Source organism: Parasteatoda tepidariorum, chromosome 3, assembly GCF_982258835.1.
Source record: "Parasteatoda tepidariorum strain Cologne lab strain chromosome 3, Ptep-v5.0, whole genome shotgun sequence".
NCBI lineage: Eukaryota > Metazoa > Arthropoda > Arachnida > Araneae > Theridiidae > Parasteatoda > Parasteatoda tepidariorum.
Window position 1 is genome coordinate 33,432,333 of NC_141757.1, and position 24,878 is coordinate 33,457,210.

A 24,878-nucleotide genomic window follows, 5' to 3' on the forward strand; every position below is an offset into this window, starting at 1 on the left:
ACAAGTTCTAGTTCAAAGTCTCTGGCTAATGCCACAACATTGAGATACATACAAGACTCATTAAAGTCTCTGATGGAGACTAAGTCAGAGATTTCAATATCTTCGTCGCAAATTCGCATAGGTGGGCTAAGACCTTTCTTTTCACCTATGTGTTTGTATAACACTATGGCAAAACAACGATTCATATCACCCTCTGCTTCTTCATAGCGGGCACTGTTGGGTTTCTCCATTGGCAGTATACGTTTTGACACCATTTTAAAAGTTTTAAAAAGTCTCTGTGCTTGTACTTCAAAGTTATGTAACTGGAGATCACATTTTCGTAAACTCTACGGATGGGGCGCCATTGGGCGTGTGTGATATCCAAGGGCCATTTATAAACTCGTCCACTACGACATGTTGTCTCACGTGTCAAAGATATTCTTCCGTCTTCTGCCATGAGGAGATAAAATTCTCTTTTGTTGTCTGGATTAACTGCCTCTAATCGCATGTTGATATCACAAATGTCGAATATTGAAGTGGGCGCATCATTAGAAAAACAAACATTGAATTGATCCGGCTGTAGCGTCAACCCAACAGTCGATGGGTAGTAATTATCTCCATATCTGTTGAATTTCCTTATGTGTATAGCAGCTTTAGTTTGGTACAAACTTGCTAAAATGAAGTAATTTTCTCCGATAGGGTAGAAGTGCTCAGGGTAGCTACCCTCTTGGAAAAGACCCTTCCTCTTTGGTACATCCTAAAAAATAAATATTTTGAGTCACCAAGAAAAAACATTATTAATGATTGAACATTATTTTAAAAAAACTATTTCTAAGTAATATGAAAATCTAAAATACAGTTTAAGAGTAAAAAAATATATGATTAAGTTTACAAATAGGTAAGTTAAGAAATAAGTAGTTAAAGAATTTAAAATTATGTTTAGGATGAAAATCTATTAACATTAAATAAATAAATTATTATTTTACATAAACAGTCATAAAATAAGAATGAAGAAAAGTAATAAGTACTTACTTGAATTTCAACGTGCTTTCTTTTTAATGAAGAATTGGCTTCCATAACTAAAACAAACTTAAGAAATAAAACTTTCACAAAGCAACAACACACACCAGAGCAAAGGAACTTGTGATAAAAGGTGGGGGGAGAAGTTCAAAGTCCTCTCTAATCGTTGCCAAACTTAGAAAAGTAACTCTAACAGCCAATGAGAAAAATATTAAGCAGTCACGTGATTCACAACTTAACAGCATAAGTGAAGGGAACTGAATTCAGCATACATACGTCACAGATCAAGACCTATCTTGCTATATCTTGTCAGAATGACTCACTGCCATCTATCAACAGTAGTTGTGACGTCACACGAAACCTAGTGATGCAGGATTGGTATCGTTGCCACCACGAAAAAAACAAAAAACTAAATTAAAAAATACCCCCTCCCTACTATAGTACAGCAACCGGGCAGAAAGAAGCTCTCATAAGTGTTGCCATCCTTAAAAAACTAATATTAAAATTATTATGTGTTGCCACCCTCAAAAAAGTAATAAATGAAAATAATATTTAAAAAACGAAACTATATTAAAAACAGAAATCGAAACTAAAAATAATGTAGGCTTAAGAAAAAAAGAAATAAGCTCCCCATGACGCTGCAGACGAAGTTTCGATTTAAGACGGGCAGAAATAAGCACATGGGCAGAAATAAGCAACTTCCGGTCAATAGGAGGACAGAAATAAGCAACATCCGGTTTGACAGAAATAAGCAACTTCCGGTTGGGGCAGAAATAAGCTCCGGTTGACTTTGAGTGATGACGTCACTTCCGTAGCACGTACATCGGCTATTACTATATATATATATATATATATATATATATATATATATATATATATATATATATATATGTATATATATATATGTATATATATATATATATATATATATATATATATATATATATATATATATATATATATATATATATATATATATATATATATATATATATATAAATTCTATGTAATTTTCCTGGAATTAAACATATAGCAAATAGCAAACTTCTATTTTACACATTTACTTGATATAATGCATGTAAAATCCACTGTTCTCTATGAAGTATTAATTAGGGCTACTAAATAAATATTTTCTATTTCCAGTGTGTCATATTTTCAGAGAATTACACATACACCTTGTTAAAACTAGTTTGCATATTCCGATGCAACTTTATGACGGCCAGGTGACAAGGCGGTTAGGTTGCCTGACTGCCAATGACTGCGGGTTTGAATCTCGCACAGGATATGGATTTTTATCTCTGTGTGTTATCCTCTGGTTGTATGTGATGAGCGAACGTGGTCCAAACGGGTATCTGTGGCAGTGTGATGCGGGTAATGTTGCACGCTTTCGTGACTCGTGACTTTGCTCACAAGGTGCTCTCCATGCAACGTAAAATGAGCAACACTTCTGGTACCTTCCATGGCGTGGAACGATAATATCAGTGCCCTCCGTTTGAAAAAAAAGTTTACGTAGGAAAAATTGTGGTGGAAAGATTGCAATTCTTCCCTTCAGTAATCATTCCTCTCCCAAATATGAGAGTTTTAAAATATCGCAAACGTTTCCTGAATTCGATTAAAAAAGACTTTTTTTTCACTTACTCACAATATTCTCCGAATTTCTCTCTTGTAACTGGTAAACCAAGAGCATCGCTAGAAGTCCCCTCTTTCGAGCACTGCTGTAATACGTCAGGTGTGCAAGTTTCTCCTCTTAAACCGACTATGAAAAAAGGAGAATATGTTTGATTAGACATTTTGTTATGAACGTCCACACACTGAGAAAAATGCATGATCAAAGCAAGAATAAGGTAGAATTTACCATGGCTTTTGACTCTATATTTGAAAAAAAGATGAAGTATGGATTGTGTTTTCTACACAAGAGAGCGCTGCAAGCTCTTGACAGCTTATTTTTTTATCGTGTCCATGGACAATTAAATGGCCTCGTGTGCCTTCAAAACTGCATCCGCAAGCTCCAATACATCATTACTGTAGAGGATCTCACGAAGTTCTGAAGCCAGTGGCACCATACCTAGTTGTAAAACATATGGGATAAGGGCTGGGCACTCGAGAATGTAATCCGGGGTAAGTTGGATATCGGTGCAGTTCTTGCAGGGAATATAAGTTCTTATTTTGTCGGGAAGAATTTTCATCCCTTTAAAGTAGTTTGCTCTTAGTCTTGTAATTGTTGATGTTAAGATTCTGGAACAATCAGAGTCAGTAATGAGGGGTTTCCTGAAGGAATGGGGCAGAAGTCTGTGTCTTGCAACAGCATTTGCGTCTGCAAGCGTGATGGTGGTGCAAGGTTTGACAGGTAATAGTTCTTAGTATATTTTGAAGACATTTGTCTCACAACGTGATCATTGTGTTTTGAGATTTTCTTGAATATTATTTCTTGTATGCGTGTATTTTTTACTTGATTTATTATTTGTGTTTTAAAGACGAATCGTCATTTGAAGATCCGTCATTTCAAGAATTGTTATTTGAAAAAAGAATCTTCTATATTATATAAAACGCTAATACGTACGTATGTATGTATGTATCAATAAAACCGATGATATTTCTTTTCTCGCGCTGGCAATAGTTTTCATTTTTAATTGATTGGATTCGGCGCGCAAGAGCACGTAATGAGCAACCAGATAACAATAACCAGAGTGAGCATTATCAGGTTGTTCAATTCAGATTCATGCACTAAAAACATGACAATATTTAATTTAAACTCAATTGGGTATAATATAGCCTACGTCACAGGTTGTGTTGTTCCTACTAAATTTAACCCATGAACGGCATTTTCTGCGAGCCTAACTTCAAGCCACAAATAAACAAACGAAGTGTTCGATCGTTTAAATAGCTGCTCGCCAGATTTTATTGCATTATAAAGCAAAGCTATTGAAACTAAATACAAATAAATAAACAACAACAACTAAAACAAATAACAACAACTACTAATAACAATAACTAAATAAACAACAACTAAATTCCATTCGTTTAGCATTGCGTCATATGTTGTTCCTATTAAATCGAAGTAGTTGTGTTTTTTTCATATTATACCCAATTAGGAATTAATTAATTAATTGAAGTGAGAATGCTTTAAAAGGCCGCTGTTGAATTGATATTTTTCTACTGGGAGCTACCTAAACGTCTAAAAAACGTTTAAGTGTTTGTATTGAATGCATTGAATTTTTTTATATTTCGCGTTTATTTATGCATTGAATTTTCACGCTTTAAAATGCAGAATATTAGTGAAGCAATATTTGATAATTTATTTTGCTAATATGTTTCTTATTTAGCTAATGTTTTGATTTTTTCACCATGTACAATCTAAATAGCTAATATACTTTTTTAAAAGCCAATAAGAACATTGGTAGAATTCATCTACATGAGTACAATACTATGCCTTTGATGATAAAATACTATGTCTTTGATGATAATATATTATGTCTTTGCGCTAGAACATTGTGTTCATTGGCGAGCGAGCGCAGCGAGCCATGGTTCACGGCGTGAACCACATAGGATTGAGTAGCAATTCTCGGGGGTTGGCGAGCGTTAGCGAGCAGGGGGCGGAGCCTCCTAGTATTATATAAAACGCTAATACGTACGTATGTATGTATCAATAAAACCGATGATATTTCTTTTCTCGCGCTGGCAACAGTTTTCATTTTTAATTGATTGGATTCGGCGCGCAAGAGCACGTAGTGAGCATCATATGGCTAATCCATGTTATATAAAACGCTAATACGTTTTAATTGATAGGCTTCGGCGCGCAAGAGCACGTAGTGAGCATCATATGTCTATCTATCTCCGATTGTCACCGAGAAAAAAACGGTTGGTTGGTTATGAGTACTGAAATAGTTCCTTTTCATTGGCAGAAATGAGAAGTATTATGATATTGCTATTTTATTTTGAATTGAGCGCTTTACTATTCCACGTTTTGTTATATTATTAGTTATGAGTTGAATGCAGTTTTAATATTCCATATTTATTTTAAGTTAAATTTTATGAATCTTAATAACCTACGTACGGTTTACAACAATCTCCGAAGAAGAGAGAGCCGCTCTAATGAAACTCCAGAAGAGCAATATCAACGGAGAACAATTAGAAATGCTACAGAACTAGCACGACGTTCTAATGAAACTTCAGAAGAGCAATATCAACGGCGAACAATTAGAAATGCTACAGAACTAACACGACGTTCTAATGAAACTCCAGAAGAACAATATCAACGAACAACAATTAGAAATGCTACAGAACTAGCACGACGTTCTAATGAAACTCCAGAAGAGCAATATCAACGGAGAGCAATTAGAAATGCTACAGAACTAGCACGACGTTCTAATGAAACTCCAGAAGAGCAATATAAACGGACAACAATTAGAAATGCTACAGAACTAGCACTGCGTTCTAATGAAACTCCAGAAGAGCAATATCAACGGACAACAATTAGAAATGCTACAGAACTAGCACGACGTTCTAATGAAACTCCAGAAGAGCAATATCAACGGAGAACAATTAGAAATGCTACAGAACTAGCACGACGTTCTAATGAAACTCTAGAAGAGCAATATCAACGGACAACAATTAGAAATGCTACAGAACTAGCACAACGTTCTAATGAAACTCCAGAAGAGCAATATCAACGGACAACAATTAGAAATGCTACAGAACTAGCACGACGTTCTAATGAAACTCCAGAAGAGCAATATCAACGGACAACAATTAGAAATGCTACAGAACTAGCACGACGTTATAATGAAACTCCAGAAGAGCAATATCAACGGACAACAATTAGAAATGCTACAGAACTAGCACGACGTTCTAATGAAACTCCAGAAGAGCAATATAAACGGACAACAATTAGAAATGCTACAGAACTAGCACGACGTTCTAATGAAACTCCAGAAGAGCAATATCAACGGACAACAATTAGAAATGCTACAGAACTAGCACGACGTTCTAATGAAACTCCAGAAGAGCAATATCAACGGACAACAATTAGAAATGCTACAGAACTAGCACGACGTTCTAATGAAACTCCAGAAGAGCAATATCAACGGACAACAATTAGAAATGCTACAGAACTAGCACGACGTTCTAATGAAACTCCAGAAGAGCAATATCAACGGACAACAATTATAAATGCTACAGAACTAGCACGACGTTCTAATGAAACTCCAGAAGAGCAATATCAACGGAGAACAATTAGAAATGCTACAGAGCTAGCACGACGTTCCAATGAAACAACTGTTGAACAACATCAACAGAGATTGGCCAGGAATGCTGCCGATAGGATTCGGCGCTCAAGAGAACGTAGTGAGCATCATATGGCTAATCGGGTGAATTCTCAAACTGAAGTCACTGTCTTGGAACACGATTGCGGTAGTATGACGGAGGTTTGCAATTTTTGTCACGCACTTTTTTGGCGGGGTGAACTACTCTCCAGTAAAAAATATACAAAATGCTGCCATGATGGGAAAGTCCGATTGCCGAATTTGGCTGATCCTCCTGAACTTTTAAAGGATTTACTATCCAATAATTCAGTTGAAGCTAGGAACTTTCAACAGCATATTCGGGAGTATAATGCATCACTGGCTTTTGCATCAATGGGCGCTGAAGTAAAATTACCTCCTGGATACGGCCCATATTGTTTTCGTATTCATGGACAGATCTACCACAGAGTTTCTCCATTGTATTCAGATGAAAAGAAAAAACCTGGATATGGACAGTTGTATATATTTGATTCTTCTGAAGCAAGCAGAAAGCGTTCATCCAACAATCCATCTTGCCTTGCCTCCGTGATGAAAAAATTGGATGAAATGCTACGTTTACTAAATCCGTATGTTGAATCATATTTGCAAATGCATAAATTAGTGCAGGCTAATCCAGCAGTAAAGGTAAAAATGGTTTTTGCTGAAAATTCAGATTTGGATATGCGGCGTTATAATGCACCTACCTCCAGAACTGAAGTCGCTGCCATATTTGTTGGAGATGAAGGCGAAACACCAGCAAATAGAGATATATGCATTTATCCAGTTGGGCAGGGTTGCATAAATATTTCTCCTTTAAATAAATGCAATGACCCTATGGTTTATCCTCTACTTTTTCCAAGAGGAGAACAGGGATGGTCAAATGAAATTGAACATATTCAAGAGAGATGCTCGGCTAAAAGAAATAGAGTAACTCAACTACAGTTTTATGCTTATAGGCTTTCAGTTCGTGGTGGTTTCAGTATTTTGCATAGCAGTGGCAAATTATTTCAACAATTTGTGGTAGATGCTTACGTTAAAACAGAAGGATCTCGACTTAACTACATCCGTTTAAATCAAAAAGATCTAAGAGTAGAATTTTACCAGGGACTTTTGGATGCTTTAACAACACAAGCCTTGAATAACAATTTATGCGTAAAAAAGCTTATCATATTGCCTTCTTCTTTTCAAGGAAGCCCAAGATTTATGCAACAAAATTATCAAGATGCTATGGCTATGGTCAGAAAATTTGGGCGACCGGACCTGTTTGTTACATTTACCTGTAATCCTGCCTGGCCAGAAATTTTAAAGGCCATAAATGGTCGGGAAAAACCCGAGAATAGACCAGATATTATTGTACGAGTTTTCAAGATGAAGCTGTCAGAGCTTTTGGACGATCTCATAAAGAGAAATATATTTGGAATTGTTACTTCTTACATATATGTTATTGAATTTCAAAAGCGGGGCTTGCCTCATAGCCATATTTTACTGACATTAGACTCTTCCTCCAAAATTCGTTCAAAAGACGACATAGATAGATTTGTAAGAGCAGAATTACCTAACGTAAATATAAATCAACGTCTTTTTGAAATTGTTACAAGATGTATGGTCCATGGCCCCTGTGGTTATTTATACCAAAATTCCCCATGTATGAGAGATGGTAAATGCTCGAAGCAATTTCCTAAAGATTTCAAAGAGGAGACAGAAGAAAATGTAAATGGCTATCCAGTTTACAAAAGACGCTCCACTGAGCCAGTCAAAGTTGGCAAGCATCACATTGATAATCGTTGGATTGTTCCATATAATCCTTACCTTATCAAGAAGTATAATGCACATATCAATGTTGAAATTTGCGCATCTGTAAAAAGTGTAAAATATATGTATAAATATGTATATAAAGGGCACGATGCAGCTTCAATCGTGCTGAAAAATGATAGCAATATAAACCATGATGAAGTTTTAAATTTTTTAGATGGACGATATGTTAGCGCTCCAGAGGCAATGTGACGTCTAAGTGAGTTTAGCATGTCTGATAAATCTCACACAGTAGTTTGACTAGCAATTCATTTGCCTGACCAACAACCGATATACTTTATAGGGGGCCAAGAAAATGAAGCAGTTGAACGAGCTTCAATTAAAGAAACAACTTTAACTGCTTGGTTTAAATTGAACCAAGTTGACGTTGAAGCGCATGAATTTTACTATGCGGAAATTCCTGAACATTATGTCTTCGATAAAGCTTCAAATAAATGAAAAAAAAAAGGCAACGAGGCGGGCAAAAAGTCATTGGAAGAATGCCTATAGTTGGTGTACAAGATTCTGAGAGATTTTACCTTCGCATGTTATTGTTAAGAGAGAAAGGTGCACTCTCCTTTAATAGTTTAAAAACTATCAATGGGAAATTCTGCCAAACGTTTCAAGAGGCGTGTAAAGAACTTGGGCTGCTTGATGGGGATCAGTACTGGCATGACACTCTTTTTGAAGCTGCAAGAATGCACATGCCAAACTACCTTAGAGTTTTGTTTGCCATGATTTGTGCCTTTGGGGAGGTTGAAAATATTCCCGATCTTTGGGTTGAACATAAAGAAGCTCTTTCTGAAGATTTCATAAATAAATATTCGGAGGAAACTGGGCCACTTTATGCACTAGCAGCATTAAATGAACTGCTTAAGTTTTACGGCTTAAACTTGCAAAAAGTTAAACTTCCTTCGGTCAATTTACCGACAAATCTCTTTCCAATATTCTTCGACACTGCTGAAGAACAGTCTAAAGCTAATGCAAATATTGAAAAGCTTAATTCTGAACAGCGATTCGTTGTTGACAAAGTACTAAATGCTGTTTACGTAAATCAGTCTGATGTTCAAAAGTGTTTTTCTCTTGATGGTTCTGCTGGAACAGGGAAAACTTTTCTATATTCAACTCTATTACATGCAGTTAGAGGAAAAGGAGATGAAGTCATCGCAGTAGCATCGACAGGAATTGCAGCCACATTATTAATCGGAGGCAGAACTGTCCACTCAGTTTTTAAAATTCCTTTAACATTAAATTCTACTTCTACGTGTAATCTGAAACCCAATACTCCTGAAGCTAAATTATTAGTAGATGCTAAATTGATTGTGTGGGATGAAGCTCCCATGACGCACATTCATGCCTTTTTAGCTGTCGATAGACTACTGAAGGACTTAACTAAACTTGATGAACCGTTTGGTGGAAAAATTATTTTGCTGGGGGGGGGGAGATTTTCGACAGGTTCTTCCGGTTATTCAGAGAGGTTCCAGAGCTTTAACAGTTGCGAGCTGTACTAAAAAACACGCGCTTTGGACAAAAATTTTTGTTTTCAAATTAACTGAAAATATGCGTGCTCTGGCTTCTGAAAGAGAATTTGCTAATTGGCTGTTACAAGTTGGGGAGGGTGCAAGTGGAGATCAAATTATATTGCCCCCAATTTGCTATCCTGAAATTCCAGATCCAGTAAAACAGCTTTTTCAAGATATCAATTTTAGTACAATAACACCTGCAGAATTAAAAGGTAGAGCTATACTTACTGTAACCAATGATTCATCATTACTAAATAATAACCGTGTATTAGCATGCTTACCAAGAAGTGAAGTTATTTATGAGAGTACTGATAATATAGTCAGTGATGACCCTCAAGACCAACTATCATACCCTGAAGAATTTTTAAATAGTTTAACTCCAACTGGAATGCCTCCTCACAAATTAAAATTAAAAACAGGAGCTATAGTTATGTTACTTCGAAACTTAGCTCCTTCTAGAGGTCTTTGCAATGGTACAAGATTAACAGTAGTTACATTAGAGAAAAATATCATTGTAGCAAAAGAAATTTGTGATGATGGTAACAGTGAATTTCATCTTATACCTCGAATTCCACTAACTCCATCTGATAATAATATGCCGTTTAAATTCAAACGCAAGCAGTTTCCAATTAGATTAGCTTTTTCGATGACTATAAACAAAGCCCAGGGACAAACTTTCGATAAAATTTGTTTAGATTTAACTAAACCAGTGTTTAGCCACGGTCAATTATATGTTGGACTATCAAGGGTGAAATCCTTGATAGTCCAACTTGATAGTTACTTTAATTCTATAAGTGTTGTATCGCCAAATGCCCAAATTAACAATTGTGTTTTTAAAGAAATTCTATAAAAAGTTTTAAATAAACAACTTTAACTTAAATAATAAACTCATCTTCTTACTCTTTTCCTTGTTTTTTACACATTTTATATTTTTGTGATAAAATAAAAAATTTATAGTTGTTCTGCTTCTGAACACTGATGAAAACGCAAAATGATGGGCTTCATCAACAATCAAAAATATATACATTTATTTTACAAATTCCATATTAGGGTGGCGCCATTCAGATAATTAAAAATACAAAATTATCTTTACATCCGGCGTTCAGTGGCAGACTACTATTTCATATTGTTTTACAACACATGGCTTTAGCCCTTTTGTGGGAAAGACTTTAAAACAAAACTTACAACAGTTACTTTTCTCAACAACTGAAATTTAGAATAGTGTGATTAAGAAAAATATGTGAACTGTTTGCAATTTCAAATTAATATTGAAATGCACAGGTTCAAAATTTTCTACAGTGAAAAGTTTTCGGAACTTCAGTGTTCAAAAAAGTATACAAAAGCTAGACGTTAAGAACGTATCCAATGAGCGAGTAAAGCGAGCATCGGATTGCAAAGCAATCCGAAATGAACTGCGAAAGCAGTTCCGAGGGTTGGCGACCGCCAGTGAGCTGGGGGCGAAGCCTCCTAGTCGTTATATAAAACACTTCTTACTCTGTAAACAATAAACCAGCTTTGAAATTTCAACGTAAATGATAATTTGTAAAATGAACTTAATCTCCCTGCTAAAACAATATGCTAACACTAACGTATGATGGCACACGACTTGCACCAAGAACAAATAATAATGATCAAGTAAAAAGGGGCCAAATCAGAACTGCCAAAAAAGTGAGTTATTCAAAATCTATCAACCATGTCACGTTTTTCAACAATCCGTCTCTATGGATGGTGTTTTCTACACTAGGGAACGCTGCAAGCTCGGTACAGCCAAAATTTCCGGGTTACTGTTTCCGCTGTATTTTAATTGATTGATTGATTTGTTCATTTACGTCGCACTAGAGCTGCACAATGGGCTATTGGCGACGGTCTGGGAAACATCCCGGAGGATGAACCGAAGACATGCCATCACAATTTTGATCCTCTGGTGAGGGGATGGCACCCCCGCTTCGGTAGCCCGACGACCTGCGCGCGAAGTCGAGCACTTTACGGTAGCACAGTTTAACGAGGACCAATACCGCTCACCCTCGGTCCCTACGCAGCCTGATCCAAGTGGTCACCCACCCGCACACTGACCGCAGCCAGTGATGCTTGACTTCGGTGATCTGCTGGGAACCGTGTCTTAACGATCAGTCCACTGCGGGACCCGTTGTATTTTAAAGCCATTTCGCATCATTGTGTTTTGAGATGCAATTTGTGTTTTGCAAATAATGTATTTGACTACTTATTACTTGTGTTTACAATGCTAACAATACTTGTGTTAACAATGCTAAAAGTGTTAACACTAACGTAAGATGGTGCACAGCTTGCAACAATAACAAACAGTAATAAACTTATGGAAAGAGGCCATATCAAGACTGCCGAAAAAGAAATAATCGAAATCTAACAACCATATCACCTATTTTAACAATATATCTCTAAATAACTAAATCAAATTTTCACTTCAAAATCACCAGAATTACATAATAACATTAATATCTTATGAAATACGGCAGTTTTGAGCTCAGAAATTATTTAATTTATTTCTTTTATTGAAAACAAAATTATCCGTTTGAAAATATAGCCTCGCAGAATAACCTGTTGTAAGCAGCTGCAAACTTTCTAACCGGAACTAGAGCAGGCATACAGCTCGAGATTGTTATTGTTTACATTTCTACTGAAAACACCATCCATAATTAACTAAGACCAATTTTCACTTCAAACTCATCAGAATTACTTACTATCATTAATATCTTATGAAATACAACAGATTCGAGCTCAGAAATTATTTTATTAAAAACAAAAATATCGCCTAGTAGAATAAGCTGCAGAAAGCAGCCCTATACTTTCTAACCGGAAGTAGAGCACGTCAAGAGCTCGTGTTTGCTGTTGTTTACATTTATATTGAAAACACCATCCATACAAAAGTAATGAGAATTAATTTTTCATGAAATACCATTTATTAAAAAAAATTATTTTTCAACTTCTTCGTATACCACTTTATTTACACATCAGGCATATTTTATGAAATTCACAATAGTTATGAAATAAATCATTCCGCTTTCATTTAAAAATAGTTATCCTCTAGAGTAGATTTTAATTAACTTAATTTTGATAGTTAGCGAAAGTACATAGTTCGGGTGCTGCGGGTTGAAGTTTAAAATTAATTTAGAAAGTGAGACCTAAAAAAAGAATAAAAATATTAAAATGAATGAAGGCGATAAATTTAAATATAAGTATAAGAAAGTAGAAGGTGTTTATCACGTGGTGATGGATATATGTAAGATGCATGTTGATAGATTGATGTAAGCTGAACAACTTAATCTAACATGAAGCTTGAGCTCGCACTACGAAAAACTTATTTTTTCCAATTTTCTTTTCTACTTTTGCAATTCTCGACACGATGCAACTCGACAAGACGCAAATGACTGAACGCCTAATGGCTCTGAAATAAAATTCGTTTGAACTAGTGGTTTCCGCTCAATTTTTTAGAAAAATGTCGTTACCTGATTTATTCGAAACATATCGAACGCCTCTAAATCATGTTTCTTGAAGATGATTTATTAGGGGATGGTAAATTGAGTAAAAATAAAACTTATAAACAAGTTAAAAAGGATTCTTTTAAAATTATTTTTTCACTAGGCGATTCTCAAATTGTTAGATTTTGTTAAAATATTTAGAACATAACTATTAGCATAACTAATTTTAAAAAAAAAGTCGGAAACTTGTCCAGCTATTGCTATGAGCTTTACGGATGTAAGATGCTCAATTACCTTAATCGGCAGTTATTTTTGAGCAGATGAATATTTTCATACGGATCACCTATCAATAAATGGAAACACTTCGGCTTCCATCTTGCCTACAACACAATTGTCAGCCCTGATTTTCTAAGAAGTTCGCAAATGCTAATGCGTAGATTAGTTGATGGTTGTACATGTGCATTACCTAATGGAATTTTACAAAATTTAATAAATAAATAAAAAATATTTCGTTAAGTACCTATTTGAAAACAAAGCTCTAAACAATCAATCAATGAAAAAATTATCGATGCAGGGAAAAACTTCGGCCTCCATCTTGCCTACAACTGACAGCCCTGATTTTCTGAGGAGTTCGCAAATGCTAATGCTTAACTCCTTTTTGACGCTTTACCTGACTGTTAGAGAGTGGACAAATTTAGCTGATGGTAGTAATAGAGATATATATCTGTTTATTGTGCTGTTACCTAATGGAATTTTATAAAAATAAATAAATTAATTAAAAATATTTCGTTAAGTACCTATTTGAAAACAAAACTCTAAACAATCAATCAATGAAAAAATTATCGATGTAGGGAAAAACTTCGGCTTCCATCTTGCCTGCAACTGACAGCCCTGATTTTCTGAGGAGTTCGCAAATGCTAATGCTTAACTCCTTTTTGACGCTTTACCTGACTGTTAGAGAGTGGACAAATTTAGCTGATGGTAGCAATAGAGATATATATCTGTTTATTGTGCTGTTACCTAATGGAATTTTATAAAAATAAATAAATAAATAAAAAATATTTCGTTAAGTACCTATTTGAAAACAAAGCTCTAAACAATCAATCAATGAAAAAATTATCGATGCAGGGAAAAACTTCGGCCTCCATCTTGCCTACAACTGACAGCCCTGATTTTCTGAGGAGTTCGCAAATGCTAATGCTTAACTCCTTTTTGACGCTTTACCTGACTGTTAGAGAGTGGACAAATTTAGCTGATGGTAGTAATAGAGATATATATCTGTTTATTGTGCTGTTACCTAATGGAATTTTATAAAAATAAATAAATTAATTAAAAATATTTCGTTAAGTACCTATTTGAAAACAAAACTCTAAACAATCAATCAATGAAAAAATTATCGATGTAGGGAAAAACTTCGGCTTCCATCTTGCCTGCAACTGACAGCCCTGATTTTCTGAGGAGTTCGCAAATGCTAATGCTTAACTCCTTTTTGACGCTTTACCTGACTGTTAGAGAGTGGACAAATTTAGCTGATGGTAGTAATAGAGATATATATCTGTTTATTGTGCTGTTACCTAATGGAATTTTATAAAAATAAATAAATTAATTAAAAATATTTCGTTAAGTACCTATTTGAAAACAAAACTCTAAACAATCAATCAATGAAAAAATTATCGATGTAGGGAAAAACTTCGGCTTCCATCTTGCCTGCAACTGACAGCCCTGATTTTCTGAGGAGTTCGCAAATGCTAATGCTTAACTCCTTTTTGACGCTTTACCTGACTGTTAGAGAGTGGACAAATTTAGCTGATGGTAGTAATAGAGATATATATCTGTTTATTGTGCTGTTACCTAATGGAATTTTATAAAAATAAATAAATTAATTAAAAATATTTCGTTAAGTACCTATTTGAAAACAAAACTCTAAACAATCAATCAATGAAAAAATTATCGATGTAGGGAAAAACTTCGGCTTCCATCTTGCCTGCAACTGACAGCCCTGATTTTCTGAGGAGTTCGCAAATGCTAATGCTTAACTCCTTTTTGACGCTTTACCTGACTGTTAGAGAGTGGACAAATTTAGCTGATGGTAGTAATAGAGATATATATCTGTTTATTGTGCTGTTACCTAATGGAATTTTATAAAAATAAATAAATTAATTAAAAATATTTCGTTAAGTACCTATTTGAAAACAAAACTCTAAACAATCAATCAATGAAAAAATTATCGATGTAGGGAAAAACTTCGGCTTCCATCTTGCCTGCAACTGACAGCCCTGATTTTCTGAGGAGTTCGCAAATGCTAATGCTTAACTCCTTTTTGACGCTTTACCTGACTGTTAGAGAGTGGACAAATTTAGCTGATGGTAGCAATAGAGATATATATCTGTTTATTGTGCTGTTACCTAATGGAATTTTATAAAAATAAATAAATAAATAAAAAATATTTCGTTAAGTACCTATTTGAAAACAAAGCTCTAAACAATCAATCAATGAAAAAATTATCGATGCAGGGAAAAACTTCGGCCTCCATCTTGCCTACAACTGACAGCCCTGATTTTCTGAGGAGTTCGCAAATGCTAATGCTTAACTCCTTTTTGACGCTTTACCTGACTGTTAGAGAGCGGACAAATTTAGCTGATGGTAGTAATAGAGATATATATCTGTTTATTGTGCTGTTACCTAATGGAATTTTACAAAATTTAATAAATAAATAAAAAATATTTCGTTAAGTACCTATTTGAAAACAAAACTCTAAACAATCAATCAATGAAAAAATTATCGATGCAGGGAAAAACTTCGGCTTCCATCTTGCCTGCAACTGACAGCCCTGATTTTCTGAGGAGTTCGCAAATGCTAATTCTTAACTCCTTTTTGAAATTTTACCTGACTGTTAGAGAGCGGGCAAATTTAGCTGATGGTAGCAATAGAGATATTTCTACTTATTGTGCTGTTACCTAATAGAATTTTTAAAAAAGCGAAAAACTCGTGAGGCACCTGTTTGAAAACAAAACTATAAACAAATATTGAAGTTTGATGTAAAAATGTCACCTTTTGGAGAAAAAAAAACTAAATGCAGCGATATTACCCACTTAATTATAGAATGATGACATCCTTGTCTGATTTTGTGACTATCTTACCTATTACACAATCTAAAAAAAAAGTTCGGTTAACAAAAATAGCAGCCATTAGTTTTTTCTCTGGAAATTAAAGAGACATAATTGAAAGTAAATGTCTCTTTCATTCATATCATCAAACTCGATCAAGAGGAGACTAAGAGTATTGGTTTGAATATCTTGAAAATAAACTGCAAGTGTATTTTTAAAAGTCAGTTCTCTTTTTAAAGTCAGTTGTATTTTAAGGATTTTTCATGTAAAATTACTGAAATAAGAAATAAAAAAGAGTAAATTATTGTTTGAAAAGTATTGACACTTGAATTGTATGACTTGTTTGATGGATAATATTATTGACTATTGACTTGTATGATGAATAATATTATACACAAAAATCGAATGTTGGTGTCGCAGATCTCCATTATTGTCAGTGCATTAGCCTTCTGGTGAAAAAAACAAACTCAACTTAAATTGAGCCAGCTTAACAATCAATATTCTGAAACTCTACATAGAAATGGCATCTTATTCCTGTTTTTGAAACAGAGTAAAGGTGTTCATACTGTTACGAAACAGTTGTTTGCGAGTAGTTGTACTGAATAGTTAGTTCATAATTTACAGTTTCTCTAACTACAACAGCCAATATATGTTTTTAGGATTTAATTAAGAAATGAAACGATACGAAGTATCATTTCAGGGGTTATTTTTATCAACGTTTAAGTGATGAACGAGCAAAAACATTATCCAAATCTCCCGAATCATAAGTGAGGAAAGTGGGGCTGTAAGCATCGAAATCTGTTTTGAATGCGGAAAGAAACAGGGGAAGAATGGAAAAATGATTGTTAGAAACAGACTTTGACAAAATTTTTCATTCTTATTCACTTAAGCGTAATACCTTTCTGCATTTCTGAAAACAGCTTTAAAATCTGAATTATAATTTTTATAACATGAATGCTTTCTGCAATAATTTATCTTCTAGAACATTTTTAAAATTATTTATGTTCTTATTTTTTAACAATAAAAATTCATTTTAATATTTTATTTTTATTTAGTTGTTTAGTTATTTTTATTACTTTTATTTAGTTGGTGAATTATTTTTTATTTATTTACTATCTAGAAGAAAAAAAAAACAGAAAGAAAAAATCAATTAAAGATTTGCAGGAAGAGGCAGCAATTTTAGTTAAAGTTAAGGGTAAATTTGTTACACTTGTTAAATTTAGGGAGTTCATTTACTTCCTAACTCTCAGTGACCATTTTTTTTTTCAGTTATAAACCTAATACCACAAAAACTTTAAAAGATAATTATTTTAAATTTGGACTACGTATATTTTAATTATACAAATAATATTATATTTTAATTTAACGAAAAAAAATGCATTCAGCGGGATAGGTTTAGCAAATAATTTAGTATAATGCATTAAAGTAATAAATATATTTTGCAGCTTTTCTCGTTACATTTTAAAATAATTTAAAAGCATTTCTAAACTTAAAATGGGCTATTTCTCTGTTTTATTATTTTTTAAAAAAAATTTATCTGTCAAGATTTAAATTTTTTTTTCAGTTATAAACCTAATACCACAAAAACTTTAAAAGATAATTATTTTAAATTTGGACTACGTATATTTTAATTATATTACAAAAAAAGAATGCATTCATCGGGATAGGTTAAGCAATAATTTAGTATAATGCATTAAAATAATAAATATATTTAGCATTTTTTCTCGTTACATTTTAAAATAATTTAAAAGCATTTTTAAACTTAAAATGGGCTATTTCTCTGTTTTATTATTTTTTTTAAAAAAATTTGTCAGTCAAGATTTTAATTTTTTTTTCAGTTATAAACCTAATACCACAAAAACTTTAAAAGATAATTATTTTAAATTTGGACTACGTATATTTTAATTATATTACAAAAAAAATGCATTCAGCGGGATAGGTTAAGCAATAATTTAGTATAATGCATTAAAATAATAAATATATTTAGCATTTTATCTCGTTACATTTTAAAATAATTTAAAAGCATTTCTAAACTTAAAATGGGCTATTTCTCGGTTTTATTATTTCTTTTTTTAAATTTATTTGTCTGGATCTTAATTTTCTTTAAAAGAAATTCCATAGAAAATGATGAATACATATTAAAGTATAGGATATTTTTATTCTAAATAATTTTAAAATTGTTAATTTTAAATCACATAATGTTTTTAGTCAACTTCTTATTTTAGCCGATAACAGTGTGGAAAGAAAGCAAGGCTTACTTTAAATGCAAAAAGAAGTTTAAAAAAATATTCGGATTCACTTGGAAAAATTTCAAATCTGTTAAATTCAGAAAGAAAAAAAGAAAGTTGGAAAAAACTTCTCTAATGAGTTTTAAAAGTCTGCAATTGATTTAAACCTAAGTTTTGCTACATGCAAATTTTTTAATTGAATTTTATCCTAAAATTATTAATCTTAAATTGCCACAGTACAAGGGTAAAGGTAATGGGCATTTTGTTTACATGGGAAAAGGAAAATTCTGAAATAATCAAAAACAATAATGCAACAACCAAACAAAAATCGTAAATTGGAAAATACTCAAAAAGCATGTTTTAAATACTCTTAAAAATAAATTTAAAAGAACAAAACAAAAAAGCTTAGTCATTATTACTGAAAATTATTGTTACACTTTAAATAGTAAAATATAGTAAAAATATTTTTGAGTCCTCAAACATTTTGTTCAACTTTTCGGCAAAGTTAAAGCATAAGTATATGTTTTTTTATCTCTGAAATTACATAAATAATATACATCGTTTTTTGAAGAAAGGACCTCATGATTTTAAAAAAGGTCTTTAAGCCGATTTTTATCCCCAAAAAAAGAGTTTTTGTTGCACAAGGAAAAGAAGAAAATAAAAATTTTAAAAACAAGCGTAGTCTAGAAAGTTTGTTTTAGCGTCTACAGCTTGTCTAAAAGTCTACAGCGTACGTTTATTTAATTATAAAATTTGAAATTTAATTAGATTATTCTAAAAACTAGATTGAATCATAATAATTAAATTTCTTACCAATAAGTGCACACAATAAACTAATCCAGAAAAGGGACAACATTGCGTTAACAACGACTTGATATTAGAAAACCATGCTAGAACGAAGGAGTCGAGTTCTTCTTTGTTCAAAGCACTGAGGATTCAAAGCAAAGATTGCCCTTTCTAAAATTAGATATTCCATTTGACATTGGGCCAAATATTAAGCACTCTGATGCAAATCAGCAAAAACGTGTCATTCATTCGTTTCTACGTATAAAAACAAATGTTTATACTTTTTTTTTTTTCACTGTACAAATCTTTTTTTTCTTTAATTTGTTTTTGTCCATGCTTTCTATGCAAAGATTAGCATTAAGGGACAAATTGATAACTCACCCACATAAGAAATTAAAAAGGTCGAGATTTCTTTTATAGATGTTGTTTCAAAATAATCATTTTAATATGTCTGTCTGGGACAAAATAATTCAGCTTGTGGGTCTCTCGCATTTTATTGCCGATGTTTATAAATGTGTTGTCATCAGTTGACATCAAATCAGCGGTGTCAGAACAGCGGTTCACAATTATAAATTAAGAAGGTTTCTTCTATAGATGTTGTTTTAAAATAATCATTTTAATATGTCTGTCTGGGACAAAATAATTCAGCTTGTGGGTCTCTCGCATTTTATTGCCGATGTTTATAAATGTGTTGTCATCAGTTGACATCAAATCAGCGGTGTCAGAACAGCGGTTCACAATTATAAATTAAGAAGGTTTCTTCTATAGATGTTGTTTTAAAATAATCATTTTAATATGTCTGTCTGGGACAAAATAATTCAGCTTGTGGGTCTCTCGCATTTTATTGCCGATGTTTATAAATGTGTTGTCATCAGTTGACATCAAATCAGCGGTGTCAGAACAGCGGTTCACAATTATAAATTAAGAAGGTTTCTTCTATAGATGTTGTTTTAAAATAATCATTTTAATATGTCTGTCTGGGACAAAATAATTCAGCTTGTGGGTCTCTCGCATTTTATTGCCGATGTTTATAAATGTGTTGTCATCAGTTGACATCAAATCAGCGGTGTCAGAACAGCGGTTCACAATTATAAATTAAGAAGGTTTCTTCTATAGATGTTGTTTTAAAATAATCATTTTAATATGTCTGTCTGGGACAAAATAATTCAGCTTGTGGGTCTCTCGCATTTTATTGCCGATGTTTATAAATGTGTTGTCATCAGTTGACATCAAATCAGCGGTGTCAGAACAGCGGTTCACAATTATAAATTAAGAAGGTTTCTTCTATAGATGTTGTTTTAAAATAATCATTTTAATATGTCTGTCTGGGACAAAATAATTCAGCTTGTGGGTCTCTCGCATTTTATTGCCGATGTTTATAAATGTGTTGTCATCAGTTGACATCAAATCAGCGGTGTCAGAACAGCGGTTCACAATTATAAATTAAGAAGGTTTCTTCTATAGATGTTGTTTTAAAATAATCATTTTAATATGTCTGTCTGGGACAAAATAATTCAGCTTGTGGGTCTCTCGCATTTTATTGCCGATGTTTATAAATGTGTTGTCATCAGTTGACATCAAATCAGCGGTGTCAGAACAGCGGTTCACAATTATAAATTAAGAAGGTTTCTTCTATAGATGTTGTTTCAAAATAATCATTTTAATATGTCTGTCTGGGACAAAATAATTCAGCTTGTGGGTCTCTCGCATTTTATTGCCGATGTTTATAAATGTGTTGTCATCAGTTGACATCAAATCAGCGGTGTCAGAACAGCGGTTCACAATTATAAATTAAGAAGGTTTCTTCTATAGATGTTGTTTCAAAATAATCATTTTAATATGTCTGTCTGGGACAAAATAATTCAGCTTGTGGGTCTCTCGCATTTTATTGCCGATGTTTATAAATGTGTTGTCATCAGTTGACATCAAATCAGCGGTGTCAGAACAGCGGTTCACAATTATAAATTAAGAAGGTTTCTTCTATAGATGTTGTTTTAAAATAATCATTTTAATATGTCTGTCTGGGACAAAATAATTCAGCTTGTGGGTCTCTTGCATTTAATTGTTGATGTTTATAAATGTGTTGTCGTCAGTTGACATCAAATCAGCGGTGTCAGAACAGCGGTTCACAATTATAAATTAAGAAGGTTTCTTCTATAGATGTTGTTTCAAAATAATCATTTTAATATGTCTGTCTGGGACAAAATAATTCAGCTTGTGGGTCTCTCGCATTTTATTGCCGATGTTTATAAATGTGTTGTCATCAGTTGACATCAAATCAGCGGTGTCAGAACAGCGGTTCACAATTATAAATTAAGAAGGTTTCTTCTATAGATGTTGTTTTAAAATAATCATTTTAATATGTCTGTCTGGGACAAAATAATTCAGCTTGTGGGTCTCTTGCATTTAATTGTTGATGTTTATAAATGTGTTGTCGTCAGTTGACATCAAATCAGCGGTGTCAGAACAGCGGTTCACAATTATAAATTAAGAAGGTTTCTTCTATAGATGTTGTTTCAAAATAATCATTTTAATATGTCTGTCTGGGACAAAATAATTCAGCTTGTGGGTCTCTCGCATTTTATTGCCGATGTTTATAAATGTGTTGTCATCAGTTGACATCAAATCAGCGGTGTCAGAACAGCGGTTCACAATTATAAATTAAGAAGGTTTCTTCTATAGATGTTGTTTCAAAATAATCATTTTAATATGTCTGTCTGGGACAAAATAATTCAGCTTGTGGGTCTCTTGCATTTAATTGTTGATGTTTATAAATGTGTTGTCGTCAGTTGACATCAAATCAGCGGTGTCAGAACAGCGGTTCACAATTATAAATTAAGAAGGTTTCTTCTATAGATGTTGTTTTAAAATAATCATTTTAATATGTCTGTCTGGGACAAAATAATTCAGCTTGTGGGTCTCTCGCATTTTATTGCCGATGTTTATAAATGTGTTGTCATCAGTTGACATCAAATCAGCGGTGTCAGAACAGCGGTTCACAATTATAAATTAAGAAGGTTTCTTCTATAGATGTTGTTTTAAAATAATCATTTTAATATGTCTGTCTGGGACAAAATAATTCAGCTTGTGGGTCTCTCGCATTTTATTGCCGATGTTTATAAATGTGTTGTCGTCAGTTGACATCAAATCAGCGGTGTCAGAACAGCGGTTCACAATTATAAATTAAGAAGGTTTCTTCTATAGATGTTGTTTTAAAATAATCATTTTAATATGTCTATCTGGGACAAAATAATTCAGCTTGTGGGTCTCTTGCATTTAATTGTTGATGTTTATAAATGTGTTGTCGTCAGTTGACATCAAATCAGCGGTGTCAGAACAGCGGCTCTCAATTATAAATTAGGAGGGTTTCTTCTATAGATGTTGTTTTAAAATTATCATTTTAATGTGTCTGTCTGGGACAAAATAATTCAGCTTGTGGGTCTCTTACATTTAATTGTTGATGTTTATAAATGTGTTGTCGTCAGTTGACATCAGATTGGCTGTGTCAGTGTTATAGATCAGAGGCTCATAATTTTTAAATTAAGAACGTTTCTTTGATAAATGTTGATACCGTGAGGAATTATCTGGGCTTTAGAACAGACAAACATCTTGCATATTTTAAATATTATTAATTTTTTAAAAAAAAATCACCAATTTAGGGACATTTTTCCACCTGAATGCTATCAGAATCACTGCTCTGTAAAAAATAAACTAAAAAGGTGAAGAAAGAAATATTTTTAGAAAAAACAAACAAGCCATTGATATATAGTCATTGATTTGACCATTCTCATGGAAAGGTGAGCAGTGTCAAGTAGTCAAAAAGTAAGTTCAGTCTTGAATTTTATTTTAGTGTTAGGGTCGCTGAATTATCGAAATATAGGATGATTATTGTGAAGCCAGGTGGCTGAGTAGTAGCGATCACGCTCCCGTGCCACAGGTCCTGGATTCGACCCAGCGGGCCTGGTCCCGGGCGGATTCGACCCAGCGGGCTTTTGAGGATCGGGTCAGCGGGCCTGGTCCCGAGTTTCAATGAGGTCTCCGAAAAATTAAAAGTTCCATGACGTGAATTTTTTTTTATTCAAACTAATTTGCTATCCTAAATAATTTGTTAACGAAAGTGTTAGCGATTGAGAGAAATTGATATGAAATATTAAAAAAAAAAAATTAGTTCAGCCATCGATCATGACACGTTGCAGATGATTCTATGCTCCGAATTAGAGCACTTCGTTCGATTTTTCTTACAGGTGAGTGTGAGAATCAAAGCGTATCACTTATATCAGTTTTATTTCGAGTTCACCTAACAAGTTCTGATAGTGAGTAGAAATTTTTTTTCGCATATTTATTGATTATTGCTGAGATGATGTACTCAAATGGCGTAAAGTATGATGGATTTTTTTAAAAGTTAAAATTCTAAAATATTTTCTCCTTAAGAGAGTAAGGAGAGTAGAGAGTTGAAGGGAAAAAAATTTTTTTTCTTCTTAAATTCGTGTCTACTTTTTAGCGTCTTTTTTTTTTTAAAATTTTATATATTAATTTTTTCTTTCTCTTTTGACTTGAAATTATAATGAAATGCGAAAGCTTATAGAAGTGATTTTAGAATAAATTTTAATACATTTGCTATAAATAAAATTAAAAAAAATAATTGTCAATCACGAAGCATTCTGAAAAACGTAAATCAATAAAAGTACTTTTACACCAGGATATGTTTCAAGGCTCAAAATGATACCACAAGTTTTGTATTGTTTTTATGCCGTTTTTTCACAACTACTAGCTATACATTTAGTTCTGAAAATGATTTAAACCATTGGAAACATTCTACTGTATGCATTTTAGAACATGAAAATACGTGAGAGCACAGGCAACCTACTATCTACTACTTGTTAAGAAATGTAATGCTGTGTACTTAATGGACAGAGTTTTAACCAATCATACACTGAAGAGCCAAAAAACATGGTACAGGCATGAGTATGCAAATAAAGGGGTATGGAGCCAATCGGAGTACAGCGCTGCGATTGGAAACGCGTATATAAGACAACGAGTGTCTAGCACAGTTCTTAGATCGGTTACTGCTGCTACAATGCCAGGTTATACAGATTTAAGTGAGTTTGAAAGTGGTGTTATAGTCGGCGCATGGGAGATGGGACATAGCATCTCCGAGATAGCAATGAAATTTGGATTTTCACTTACGACCATTTCACGAGTATACCGTGGGTATCGCAAATCCGGTAAAACATCAAATCTACGACATCGCTGAGGTCGGAAAAAGATCATGCAAGAACGAGATCAACGACGATTGACGAGAATCATTAAGCGTGACAGACGTGCAACCCTTCCAAAAATTGCAGCAGATTTCAATGCTGGGCCATCAACAAGTGTCAGCGTGCTAACCATTCAACGAAACATCATCGATATGGGCTTTCGGAGTCGAAGGACCACACGTTATTTGGCAGGTTTTTGGCTCTTCAGTGTATAACTAACTGAAATTAACTGAAGTAAAATATTTTAAAATTTAAGATATTTAAGTTACTTGAAAAAGCGATAATGATTATGTTTTTGTCACATTTAAAACTGAAAACATAAGGAGTATTAGTAAACATCAACCAAAAAAAAAAAAAAAAAAAGGAGGAAAAAGAAAAAGAAAGAAACTTTAGCGTGTTACTGTTATTAACACTGGAAAAACGGAAAATTAGTATATACCTATATTGCCTAA

General features: G+C 33.3%; 1 protein-coding gene across 1 annotated transcript in view; it reads right to left on the bottom strand.

Moving 5' to 3' along the window:
* Nucleotides 1–19,354, bottom strand: part of LOC107448386 (uncharacterized) — a 51,584-nt gene extending 32,230 nt beyond the window's left edge. The window contains exons 1-2 of the mRNA XM_087159028.1: nucleotides 19,196–19,354; nucleotides 2,638–2,755 (exon numbers count right to left, since the gene is read on the bottom strand). Coding sequence (XP_087015154.1) covers nucleotides 2,638–2,755; nucleotides 19,196–19,238 — 161 coding nt within the window. The 5' untranslated portion in view covers nucleotides 19,239–19,354. The remainder of the gene's footprint in view (nucleotides 1–2,637; nucleotides 2,756–19,195) is intronic.
* Nucleotides 19,355–24,878: the final 5,524 nt, after the last annotated feature.